The sequence below is a fragment of the Rosa rugosa genome, chromosome 2, assembly GCF_958449725.1.
Source record: "Rosa rugosa chromosome 2, drRosRugo1.1, whole genome shotgun sequence".
Taxonomy (NCBI): domain Eukaryota; kingdom Viridiplantae; phylum Streptophyta; class Magnoliopsida; order Rosales; family Rosaceae; genus Rosa; species Rosa rugosa.
In genome coordinates, this window is record NC_084821.1 from 7,957,793 (window position 1) to 7,971,371 (window position 13,579).

At 36.8% G+C, this 13,579-nt stretch overlaps 2 protein-coding genes across 2 annotated transcripts; one reads left to right on the forward strand and one right to left on the reverse strand.

The window, feature by feature from the left end:
- Nucleotides 1-443: 443 nt before the first annotated feature.
- On the reverse strand, nt 444-13,551 carry LOC133732581 (probable LRR receptor-like serine/threonine-protein kinase At1g56130). The gene is made up of 25 exons (XM_062160164.1): nt 13,280-13,551; nt 9,888-10,092; nt 9,690-9,761; nt 9,534-9,605; nt 9,380-9,451; nt 8,894-8,965; nt 8,714-8,785; nt 8,558-8,629; nt 8,286-8,357; nt 8,121-8,198; nt 7,935-8,006; nt 7,599-7,670; nt 7,444-7,509; nt 6,643-6,711; nt 6,359-6,403; nt 4,765-4,829; nt 4,517-4,675; nt 3,914-4,158; nt 3,472-3,673; nt 3,205-3,369; nt 2,803-2,921; nt 1,740-1,950; nt 1,428-1,659; nt 1,164-1,314; nt 444-989 (listed from the first exon to the last, which is right to left on the reverse strand). The coding sequence occupies exons 1-25, from the start codon at nt 13,377-13,379 to the stop codon at nt 561-563; spliced, it is 3,189 nt and encodes a 1,062-aa protein (XP_062016148.1). The 5' UTR covers nt 13,380-13,551; the 3' UTR covers nt 444-560.
- LOC133734237 (zinc finger BED domain-containing protein DAYSLEEPER-like) lies at nt 10,460-12,781 on the forward strand. Its single transcript, XM_062161874.1, has 5 exons — nt 10,460-10,466; nt 10,571-10,813; nt 11,958-12,061; nt 12,180-12,489; nt 12,578-12,781. The coding sequence occupies exons 1-5, from the start codon at nt 10,460-10,462 to the stop codon at nt 12,667-12,669; spliced, it is 756 nt and encodes a 251-aa protein (XP_062017858.1). The 3' UTR covers nt 12,670-12,781.
- Nucleotides 13,552-13,579: the final 28 nt, after the last annotated feature.

Here is a 13,579-nt window from a genome sequence, read left to right on the forward strand (position 1 = left end):
TCAACCTCCTCTAGGGACTCATCAAAAGCCAGGTTCATTACGATCTGTTTTTGGGGATTTTTGTGCATGTTCTTGCTGCTTAAAATTTAAAACTAACCTATGAATTTAATAGGGGTATTCTAATGTTTCTTTGTAGTTGTACAGAGGAGATGATGAACTTTTGGCATCATTGGCTCTTGCCTCTTGGAGCAAGGCTGAATTGATATGCATGTAATTTTAGACTTGCAGTTTAGATTATACCATTGATAATTCAGCAACAGTGTTTATATAGTACTTTCAAGGAAGGCCGCTAAGAGGTGGATTTTCCCCCATGACCCCGGCCTTTTAACTGCTCAATACTAAAGGAAGCCCTCTATATTTCACTACAAAAATTCAATTACTTTAAAAACATACATCATCCCTTTCAAAAAAAAAAAAAAAAAAAAAAAAAAACATACATCATCAAGAATAAAACGTAATGTGTATGTACATGATCAAGAATCAAGATCTATATGTATCAAGAGAAAAATAAATGTATAATCAATCACTCCAGTGTACCGATTATTCTATTCCTTCAAAACTCATCTACCATCACCATTTGTATTTTTGAGTATGGGAAGAGTAGCATTTGAAGGTAATTGCCCTGCATCCCCCATCACGCTTGTACTTGCCGATGAGTTGTAATAGCTGAAGTCAGTTCCTCTAGTTGACATATCAGTTCCTAGACTGTTGCCAGTACTCCCATCACCAAATTTCGTTTGGCTGGTGATAGTAGTTACATCATCAAATCTCCAGTCTGTCAAGTAACCGGGCTTTGAAATAGCAGAAGTCACTTCAATATCTCCTGCAAGCATTCCGATCACGCGAGACATAGGTGGTCGTATCGTTGGTGATGATTGAGTGCACAAAAGTCCTATGTTGATAATTCGTCTTGCTTCTTCCTCATTGAATTCGGATAATCTAGAGTCTACTAGATCAACTTCACGTTTGTTTTCATGCAAGTTCCAAGCCTAAGGAGGAAGAACAGAATAGTATTATGGAAAGTGAAACAATGCCGAAGATAACTAAAAGATGTGTTATGGTAAACCTAAACCTCTTCATTGTAGCAGAACACAGTGTAACAGAATTAATCATGACACAATGAACATATCAAAGTCAAAATCTGAAAAGCATAAAGTTCTTACCAATTCAAGAAGATAAACCATATCGCCTTCCAAACTTGGATCAGAATTTGGCCTACCGCTGACAATTTCTAGAATGACAACACCATAGGCAAACACATCGGTTTTCTCTGTCAAGTGTCCACGCATAGCATATTCCGGTGCAAGGTACCCACTGCATTAATAACAATTGCATGCGCTATTTGTAACTGACCGAACATACTTCGAGTTAAAAACAAAATGAGAAACTACAAGAAAATAAGGTGGCCAAAATGTTTGAGATCTTACAATGTTCCTGCAACCCGAGTACTCATGTGGGTCCTTTTATCATCATAATGCTTCGCCAAACCAAAATCTGATATTTTGGCAATGAGATTAGAGTCAAGCAGAATGTTACTTGCCTTCACATCTCTGTGTACAATTCGAAGCCTTGATTCTTCATGAAGATAAGTTAAACCTCTAGCTACACCCAAGCATATATCAAAACGTGTCTGCCAATCAAGATGCAAGGTTCTTTTTCCTGTTTCATACAAGCCATAATTATAAATCTTTATGCTATTACGAGCTAGAAGCAATAAATTAATAATGGTATTCTCATACCAAATAATGCTTGATCAAGACTCTTGTTCTCCAGATACTCATAGACAAGGAGCCGTTTAGCTCCCTCGGTGCAGAATCCATACAAATTTACTAGGTTATTGTGTCGCACAGAAGATATAGTGGCAATCTCAGTCACAAACTGGTTCTTTCCTTGGTGGGATGATGCAGACAATTGTTTTACAGCAATTTCTCTTCCATCATTTAGAGCACCCTATTAATAACAAAAATCTGTCAAAGTTGGGCAAAATTAATATGTACTGTTCATGACTCACTTACGCACTAACTTTGGGCTTCATGTCATAAATGGTGATATATGAGTTTCTAATGTATTGGACGTATCCGTTCCCTAGAAATATATATATATATATATATATGGAGGCGTTCCAAAGAGGACGTCCGCACTTTCGCTAAAGTGACGAACCAATCTGCAGTCGGGTGGAGTCGCCCAGAACCATGAAGTTGCAGCGCTGCCCAGAACCATGAACCTGCAAGCTTGACCTCCTCCGACCTCGATCGCTGCCCAGAACGGTCTGGGATGCCTCCGGCCTCCGTCCGGCAAGCCCCGAGCCGCCGTCGCCGCCTGAAACGCCGCAGAAGCGTCGACGTCCGCACTTTAGCGAAGTGCGGACGTCCGCTTCAGAACCCGCCTATATATATATATATATATATCAAGAGATGCTTGTGCTTTATGCTCTTCAACTATTTTAAGGATGATGCTTTTTCTCATATCATCCTAATTTTCACAAATGGAAGTGCTTGGCATCCTACCAATTAAAAGTCAAACCTCACGATCTAATGGTAAGGTGCGTACTGCTGGTCTGCTGCCATTTCATGAATACAAGAGCAACATATTTTATAAGGGACATGAAAATTTTTTAGAAAGTTTATTATGAAAAAAAGAAGGAAACAAAGAATCTGGTGTTTCAAGATGTCAACGTTTACATTCATGCATATGAACTAGATATACAATATTCTTGCATCAAGCAGTAAACATTAAAGCATTCAAATGTAAGTAGCCACACCATGAAAAATCGTAAAATCCTTAATCAGCATAGTAACTTACTTGGAAGACAGGCCCAAATCCTCCCTCTCCAAGCTTATTATCTGGACTAAAGTCATTTGTAGCTGCCTTGAGTTCAGAAAAACTGAAAGTGAGAGGTCCAAGATCTATTCCCAACAGCTCTGCAAATTTTTCACAATGAATATGTCTGTTAGCATGTTTCTCTCTCAATCAGATTGCATTTTTTTTTTTTTATTTACTTAGTACAAAGTATGCATCTACGTTTTTCTCACAATCAGTTTGCTTTCTTTCAAGTTAAATAAAATATTACTATTTTACAACATAAAATATCCTAGTTTACAGAAATAAAACAACAAAAGTAGAAGATTCCACTTATAGCTATTAGCTAATACAATATATAATTATATTGTCTTTTGAGAAGTCAAACTTTTGTAAACAGTCTACCTTCATCATAGTCATCATCAGTGTTGTGCCTCTTTCTTCCTTGAACAATATATAAAAGCAGCACCACCAGAATTAAAACACCACAACCAACAACAATTCCCACAATAAGCCCAGTCCTATTCTTCTTACTACTTGGCAGCTTGTTGCTGACAGTAGGTTTGAATTCTGTAGAAATTAAAGCTCTTTAGTCAACAGCATGGAGCACAGTGTGAAAGAAAGCATCATAAACTAATAAACTGGTCCGACTGTAATTTTCATTTACTTTACCAGGTGTAGCACTGATGGCTGAAACAAGAGGTCCATAAGTACCCTCCTCTGGTATACAGCAAGTCCCCTTTCCAGCCCAGAAGAAATGGATTTCAAGGTAATTCTCTGAAACCACCTGAGCCTTGTATACCTTTTCAATAGCTAGCAAAGATGTCTTATTTGTCTCCTTCCGTATATCAAAATCTTTACCAACAAGAACATCCTGAAAACAGATAGATGAGGAACATATAAGATCTTGCTGCTGATAAATGTGACATTTTGGGCATATATAAGATATATGTGATGGTTAAAGGTAATAGACGAGACCAGAAATAAGATCTTGCTGCTGATCGATATTCTTTTCATTCAGTGATTCTCAATATCCATCAGATTTTTAAGTGCATCTTTCCTAGAGCATGGTTTTATTAAAATAATAATAACAATCATTTGAGATGATACAGACCTGGATATATATATCAAACACACGTCTTCCATGACTTTTTCTTTTAGGGGTATCTAGGATAGCTTGTTCTGCAAATTCAAGCTTCACGGTATACTTTCCATTCTCAAGACCCAAGCCATAGTATCTGAGTGATGAAGCAGAGATCCTTGCACTCTGAAATAGCGTAGGGTCTGAAGTATTTCCGATTGGAGATGAAGTGGATATTGTATACTTTGGAATGTTGGTCCCAGTCAAATATGATGCAGCTGTTGGCATTATTGATTAACAAGAATTAAGTTAAAAGTAAAAGCTTGAGCATGGATAGATTTTCATTTCATACAAGATGCCAGATGATCAACAGGCGGATAATATCTTGACAAAGGTAGTGTGAAATAGAACTTTCCATTCTATACTAGACAATTTTGGCAGTCAAGACATCTATGCACAAACTTGATGAGGAACCTTGGTGTGATTACTAAGAATGTTTAATTAAAATCTTAAGGGTTTAAATTAGACTATGCTATCATAGTGACAACTAATATTATTGAAAGGTTAGCTCATGTAAATTACATGGTATATATATTTAAACCTCCTTATGGAGGGAAAAAAATGAATAACTATTACCTACAAACTGTGTCTTAAGACCGACATTGCTAACTCCCCATCTGTTTGTGTCAGTCACATAATATGTAGCTGGACCAAGGGGCTCAATGTCCTTCTCATACACAGTCCCATTGGATATCGTAGCCTGAGGACCACCGCAGTTAATCATGAAGTTATAGTCTGTGCAAAGATACAACAGAAGTTGTCACAGAATGTTCAGAGAGGCATTTTAACTTAGAATGTTCATATGAGGTTTGAACTGTACTTACAAACTGGACTACCACGGTGGCAAGGGAAGCCCCTTTGAAGGCAATTCAACCCTGAAGGTAGACCACTGAAATGGAAAAGAAAATCACTAAGCACTTAAATGAGAAATATAGCAGTTATTTTGTTGGATAATAAACAACCATATCTGTTCTACCTGGCCCTTCACAATATCCAAAACCCTCATATTCGTTTCCATCCATACAACCTAGAACATTGCCAACATAGCACATCTCTCCGAAAGCACACCCCTTTTCTCACCTCCGGGGAAGGAGAGAAAAAAAATAAAAATAAAAAATAAACCACCCTCGCAGAATAATGCCTTACATGAACGAGGATCACTCAAGCTTGCACTTGCCTCCTTGAAGAGACGTTGCCATAAAGTACAAGCTACTGAACAATGAACACACTCCTATCAAGTTTATCGGAAACAGGCAGAATAGAAACAACCTCCATGCTCTCCTAATTTTCAATAACATTGCTGTAATCTCCCCTTCCAGTATTTTATGATTTCTTCAATCAACACAGAAACTAGGATTTGACAAGTTATGTTATTGAGAAAGCCAGTAGATTCAAGGGTAAAGAACACAAAAGGTTGCTTCCCCCACCCCAATGCTCTTCCAAAAACCTCATCCTTTTTCCCCATTTTCCAACCCCAAGACAAACAACAGAAGCCAAAGAAGCACTCTGTTTAAGGAATATCCATCCATGGGCTCCAACCTGAACCTCTAACAACTCTCATCCAATTCCATGCAGCACCTATTTACTTGGAATGACATAAAAATTGTAGAAACTGTAGCCCATATTTACCAAGTCTCCAACCCCAGAACGGCTTTTTGTCCTTGACTTGAGTCACCTGAACTAAGTAACCTCTCTTGCTTTTTGCCACCTCTTCCCACTATCCCTTCCAACCTCCTTACCACACCAGAAGGAATGTCAAGCTAGTCATCCACAAATGAACCAAAGTCAACCCGCACTCTCACCCCCCAGACAAGAATGCTTACTGGATCCTCTAATCTTCTTCCAATACTCTCCACCACTGCTCCCCAGGGTCTCGAATGCCCTCCCTACCATCAAGACCTCCACCAACTGCCTATCCCTGCTGTCTCAACAAGCTTGCTCAATCAATCAACTACCAATGTAAGTGAAAAATGAGAACAAGAATATCCTTGACGAAGCCCCTTTTAAGATCAAAACTTTCCTCTAAATCTCCCACCAAATTCACACAGCCTCTTATCAACTTTCTCCAACCCCTTTTTGCTCCAAAACATAATCCAAAATATTCCAATCTACATAATAATATGATTTATGGATTCCGCATTCTTATATTGATGAAGCTACCATCAGACCATTAGATCAGTGGATTGACAGTGGGATCCTGAGTAACAATTGAACCAACTAGAGAATTGATTAGAGATCCGAAACAGTACCCCCATGACAGTTCAGGGGCAACAAAAGACACGGGGGTACAATAGTAGCCTCAATTACCATTTTTAAAAAGCCAAAACTATGAAAGACATATATTGCAAGTGATAAGTGACTGCCACATGCATTATCAAAATGTTCACAGTAAATGTGAGCTCAGATCCAAGGAATCACCTGCTGTCTGAACTGTCTATGCTGAAGTTGTTGGCCACTAAGTTACTGTAAAATATACCCAACATACAGAAATGTTAATATCATCTTATAATATATGATGCAAGCCCATCCATTTAAAGAAAAAAGAATCTGTATTGTTGGAAAACTTCTCCATCAAACTAGCCAAGTGTAACATACAAAAGTAAGCACAGTTATGAAACAATAAAACTTTTAACCAAAAGGGAACTAAAAATAGCAAACAGAACATAAAAGCTGATTGTAAATGTGGAATGTCAAAGACATACAGGTCTAGGCTTTGTTCGTTGACCCAACTCGGAAAGCTCTGGCCTACTAGATTATTGTAAGACAAATCTCTGCATTCATTTCACACAAAAATGTTAGATACTTTCATACCATAAATACAACACAACAGTGGCACATTATCAAATTTAGTTATTTGTCAAGTCATATATATACTACAATATATGATTTTGCACCATATATAATAATCTGAATCTACATACTCTTAGAGTCAGACAATACAGCTCCAACCCAAGTTAAGGAAGAACTATTTATAAAGAAAATAAAATTAAAATATATAAATCAATGCAGGCCTTCTATAAATTAAATGTCAGTCTCTTTATGGGATGAATTTTAGGCTTTTAACTATAACTCATCATTGCTGCTTACTATTTCCTTCCTCATAATGTTATCAGGTGGCCTAGTTACGATTATTCTAGTGGTGAGAACAAATCTGTTAATTACTTATCTCTGCCTACTGAAAATAAATCTGTACTATTTACTAAGTTCTAAGTTTTTCATATAAATCATCAACCCAAAGACAATGTTTAGCATCTAGTATCAACATCACTAAAAAAAATACAAAATACAAAATTTAACTAGAAAAGGAAAGTGACGGTATTCAGAATCCTTCACCAAAAGAAAACTGGCCATGTACAATTCAAATAAAGACAAATCAAGTGCAGTATCCTTTTCATCACCAAAGAGATGACTTGATATCACATAGAAATTTATTTTAATACAAAACTCCAGTTTGATTGCATTACAATGAATGATGTATGAAGAAAATATGCTGAAATACTTACACAAAGAGAAGAGATGAGCTTTTAGACTCAGGAAGGCTACCATTCAACTTATTGTTTCCAAGAAACCTAATTATGAAGACAAAAATGTATGCCTCAATATGAAGAGTATATTATGGAGGATATAAAGCAATTAAGAGGCATGGATGACAAATTACAGGATGGCGAGCATATTCATCTCAAATAGTGAGGCTGGTATTTGTCCAATCAAATTGTTGAAGCTCAAATCCCTGAAGTGGAAAAGGAACAATAATGCAGTTAGTCAAAAGCAGCTAGTAGTAACACATAATCGTGGTGCACCCAAAGCTGGTAAGATTCACAATAAACCAGATCATCATCAGTTAGCCTAATACGTAATTACATATCATTCCATTATGTAAGAAAAGAATAATATATGGTATTGCTGCTCTTCAATACATTAGAAAATGGGTTTCAGGTTGGGAAATTTAGGTTTGCTCAACATATATGACCACCGATCAGAAAGAAAAGCTTACAGGTGAACCAATTTTCGGTAATCTCCAATGTTGGAAGGAATTGAATCAGAAATATTGTTATTCCTCAGCATTCTGCAGGATGTGAAACCAAGCTGTCATAATAGATTTCAGAATGAAAACAAACAACAAAACAGAGATATGTTAAATGTCCAAATAAATTCAAATGTAGAGAACGATTTGCCTTACAAAACTTCTAGAGACGTCATATTCTTGATAAATCCAAGAGAAGAGTTGTCATTGGAAATCGTTAAATCAGTAATTCGCCTATATTTACATCACACAGGAAATGGTAAAAGATATAGATATGCACAAATAAACAAAAGGTGACAAGTAGACCAGGTAGATACTCACAGCTCTTTCAAAAGAGTCAATCTGGACAGTGAAGATGGTATGGAACCTTCAAAGGAGGTTCCCTGTAACCTCCTAAAAAACATTTAGCTAATTGTTAATGGACTATATCAGAGACCAATTTTTCTTGGATATCATTGAGCTTAAATGCTTGATTCTGAAGGCTAAATAAATGATGAACCTATTATCATTCAAAGGCAACTGAACTGAATGGAATTATATATATCAAGAGGGGAGAGAGAGAGAGAGAGAGAGAGAGAGAGAGAGAATCTCACAATTTAGTAAGCTTTGTCCAATCTCCTATGAAGTCCGGTATCCTGCCAGTGAGGTTTATATCTGTTGCCCAACTGAAACAAACACAGGTAACCTCTGATATCAAATAACAGTTCTTCCCCTATTTATCACCATTTGGATGTAAAGCTCTTACTCACAATATTTCCAAGTTTGTTAGATTAGCAAATGTTGGTGGAATCTCACCGCTAAGTCCAGAATTATCAATTTTACTGCATGCCAAAGTGTAAACAATATGCATTGTCATAAATATGTGTATTGATATCTAAAACATACTTTGTAGATGAAAGGAAACGAAAAGGCTTATATATGAGACTTACATCTCTTTTATTGTTTTTAAATACCCCATCTCAGGTGGCAGAGAACCAGAAAGGTTGAGTGTCCCAACACCCCTACAACATTGACAAGTAATCAGTTAAAAATTTGTGGATATGTTAGAAATTTTGAGTTTTAGATAATCAAGATTAAGTAAACGCAGGTACATGACTACAGCAGCTGACAGTTTGACGATTTTCTGGTGAAAAACAGTTGCTTGATTAAAAATATGGTTGCATGCATGCTTGAATTTGAAAAAGTAAAAAAATCAAGTACTTAAGTATCCACCTGATTGATCACACATCCAAATAAAGACAATGCACATATCAATGAATAATATACATATATATGTGTGTGTTCTCTTTTCTGGATTAATGACACATTTATTTAACAATCCATGCACAGAGGCAGTGACAGTATCTAAAATGAGAAAACTTAACATGGTAAATATCAGATTGTCTTGTCTGAAGCTTCAAAATTAGATGACTTACAAGAATGTCAAATTGGTGAGTTTTTCAATTTCCTTTGGTAGTTCCCCTGATAAGTCGTTGTGTCCCAAGTCCCTAGAAATCAAAATACAAGTACAGGTGTAAATAACATTCTTTAAGAGGAATATGCTCTTTAATAGAATTCAGATTGGCTTACAAGTATGTGATGCTGGTTAGATTTCCAATCGATGCAGAGATAGGTCCTGTCAAGTAATTTTTTTTCACATTCCTATAATGAAGAAATGGAGGAAATTAACAAACAACTTGGGTACGTAATAGCTACCAATAATTTACAAGAGTTTACCAAACATACAGATATTGAAGGAAAGTCAAAGCATAGAGCTCTTCTGGAATTGCAGCAACAATGTCCAAAGTGATTGCTTTCCTGCGAATTCAAATTGCAGATGAAAATGATGCAACTTATGATATGACTGATATCATAGATAAAGTGAAATTCTTGAGAAAGGCAGCATTTGGGTAGAAACAACAATAGAGGATGAGACATAATTACAGTTGGGTAATGTGGCAAGTTGAGTTTGTAACAGAAGAACAGTTGCATTTGACGAAGGGATTGTAATCATTATCTTCGTTAAAGAAATAACCGGTGTCATCAGCTTCATCTACTGCAAGTCCACTGCATGGGTCACCAGTTGTGTTCCATTGCTTCTTGTCGGCCGTAAGATTCCATTTCTGAAAGATTGCATTCAGCGCTCCCACTGCACCACCAATTACAAAGAATTAATCCATGTCTTCCACAAACCAAACTGTTCTTTTTTTAACCTCTAGTTTGACAAAATATACGAGTTTTAATACAATTAGAAAATTGATGGGGTAGAATTCAGTTCCATTCGAGTAAAAATAGTCCATTTTGTTTCAAAGCAACAGACGAGTAGTCAAGCGTAACAACATTGTGGACTAATCCACAACCCCTTTCCATCAAAGACAGGAGAGAGTGCACCAAGCACTGCAAGAATACCCCTCATCCCGCATTCATTCAATTACAAACAAATTAAGCCCAGTCAAGCAGACATAGAAAGAAAAACGCAAAACAACCAACATTTTTCCACACAAGACAGCATTTCAATGGAAAGTACTAGGCCTGGCATCTGAGCCCGTGACCCGTAAACCCGCCCGAAACCCGCACTGTAAAAGCCCGCACGAACCCGTCCATTTATTAAATTCGTGCTAAAAAAGCCCGCACGCAAAAAACCCGTAAATTAACGGGCCTTGCGTGCAAAACCCACTGGAACCCATGGAACCCGTTTACAAAACCTACTTCGAGTCTTCGACCTTTCCGTCATTCACCAGAAGTCCAGAACGCAACTCTCTCTCTCTCGAACTCAACCCAATCTGAGCACAGCAACCTCCCATTCATTTCCGTCACCCAATCTGAGCACGCTTTCTGGTTAAGCAGAGCCTTTAGCACAGAATCAAAAGGTCCGTTTTTTTTTCCTTTTCTTTTCTCTACGCGTTTCTGAATCTTTGAGACCCTATTTATGTCCCTTTTGGCACATTTTGCAACATGGGTTTTGGTTTTCTCATACAAATCTCAACTGGGTTCGATCAATACTGTGATTTCGGTTATGGGTTTTTGCTGTAATGAAAGAAAGTTTCCGTCTTTGGGTTCTCAGGGTGCTTCATCTACGACTCTAACTTTGTAAACAGTAGTTAGTAGGTTAGCATTAGTTGTAATCTGTAAACATTAGTAGATATATTTTCTGCAAGTTCATTTTTTTTTCTTCCATACTTTGCAAATACCCTTAAAACCCAGAAATTACATCTATGTTATGATTGGCTCTGATGCAAATGTCTAGTTTTGGGATTAAGGATTGTTCTATTTTCATGGGTTTTTGTGTTTATTGGAGTATTTCTCTGTTTCAGTTCCTTGGTATAATGGAAACTCAGAGGAGAACTTTTGGGTTGTGCTATTCCTTGTTAGTGGGGGTTTTCTTGGTATTCTTCTCTGGCATTGGTTCTTCTGCAGTTTCCAATGAGATCAATCTGTCAAATCGCTCTTGATGTTTTATAGTTTCTGTTAAACAAAGGAACTTGTATAAAAATTTTGTAGTTATGCTCAACAAGATGTGTTTATATGTTTGGTGAGCACTTGATCAACTTTGGTATTTCCGAGATAGCCATAGTTAGCCTTTTCAATTAACACAGTGTATGACAATATCTTTCTTAATCGAGACATAAACAGAGACGATAATCGAAAGGGGTTTGTAGAGACATATATTAGGAATATTAATTGATATTGTTAATGTTACTTTCACAAAATTTCTTTAAGATTTTGTAAAATTTTCTGTATCTTTTTCTGACATATAACACTCATCACACCACTGAATTTCAATGATATGTACAATGTACTAGATTGATGAGTGAACTGAGCTAGGTAATGCAATGCTCAGTATCTCATGCTAGGAATAAAATCTTTAAACTTGTTTTGATCTATAAATGCAAGTAGGGGTGGCTGCTTTTTGACTTTTAGTTTATCTCACTCTCACCCTGTAAAAGATTTAGAATATGAGTTGGTTGTGGGGAGTTTAGACTGTAAGATTATGATTGATCGATTTGGTATCAGTTTATAACGCTGTGGGATTGTTTGAGAGTTTTGGTGCTGCTGATTCAAATTACTCGATAGATGAGAGTTCTTCTCAAGCACAAGGCGATCACAGCTTACTTGAGGTAAAAAAAAAAATTAAAAAAAAACTTGAGTTTCCATCTTAATGATTCAAGTTGATATTTGAGTTTTAGTAATATCTATGTTGTTGCCATATATGTGTTGATAGTTGGTCATTGGCAGGCTTTTGATAACGCTTACAAAATTGGTTCGAGTTCAAGTATGAAGACAGAATTGAGCAAGTATTTGGATGAAGTAAGGCTAGAAAGAAAGCAAGAGTTGGATGTACTTTCTTGGTGGAAAATGGAGCAAATTCGATATCCAATTCTTTTTCATCTAGCTCGTGATGTGCTCACAATTCCTATTTCTACCGTTGCATCTGAATCGGCCTTTAGCATTGGCGGGAGAGTTTTAGATCAATACCGCAGCTCACTGTTGCCTGACACAGTTCAAGCTCTGCTTTGTACTCGAGATTGGATTTTTGGTAACAAAGGTAAGCTCAAAACAACTTGGTTCTATTCTCACTTTATCAATCTTTATGTTATTCTAATATTTTTCATTTTTGTTTGTTTATACTTTAGAAAAAGAGCGCGCTGAATTGGAGGATCTTACTGAAGACGTATTTGATTTGACATTGCAAGATAGATCTGGAGAAGGAGAAAGCCGCAATTAAGATGACTTAGACGTATTTTATTTAGTACATTAAAAATGTATTTTATTTAGTACATTAAATATGTATTTCGAACCTATTGAAATATTTAATTATATTTACTAGCTTAGCTCAACCAACATATGTATATATTAATTGATCTGAATATATTTCTCTAACAGTTGATCAAAAAATGAATAAAAAATTACATAAGTCTTAACGGATTTTTTTTTTTTAAAAAATTAATTTTTTTTTAAATAAAAAAAAAATTAATTTAAAAAAAAAAAAATTGTTAACGGGTTCTTAACGGGTTCCAACGGAAAACCCGCAAACCCGTCGGGTTAAGCCCGCGAAACCCGTTAACTTAACGGGTTTTTACCGGGTCGGCCCGTTAAAAACCCGGCCCGTTAAAAACCCGACCCGTACCCGCACTATACCCGCCCGTTGCCAGGCCTAGAAAGTACAGCACACAAAAGAAAACATTTGCTAAAAAATCAAAGATGGTAGCTTCCACCCACAAAGTTTTGATCTTTTTGCTACCCAAGAAAACAAGTTACTAAGCGAACTTCAACTATCAATAGGAAAACTCATAGCACTATATTGCTATATTGAGAGACAGAGAGGGATAAATCACCTTCAGAGGGATCTGTGGTGGGTTGAGCTTGTGCATCAAACCCAGACATGAATATGCTGCAGGCTGCTGCAGCATACCAAAACCACACCACCAATGACATGAATCTGATCTTCCTTCCTCTCCTACAATATTGCTCAATCAATCCAAAATTATGGACTCTCTTTTCTCAATCCCCAAAACAGAGAGAGAGTTTTGGAAATGGCGGCTAGCTGAATGTAAACTGGCGCCGCAGTAGTAGCCACCAAAGTTGAATTCAGTGAAAAGCAGAAAGTCAAATCCGTTGAATATGAGAAAGGTGGT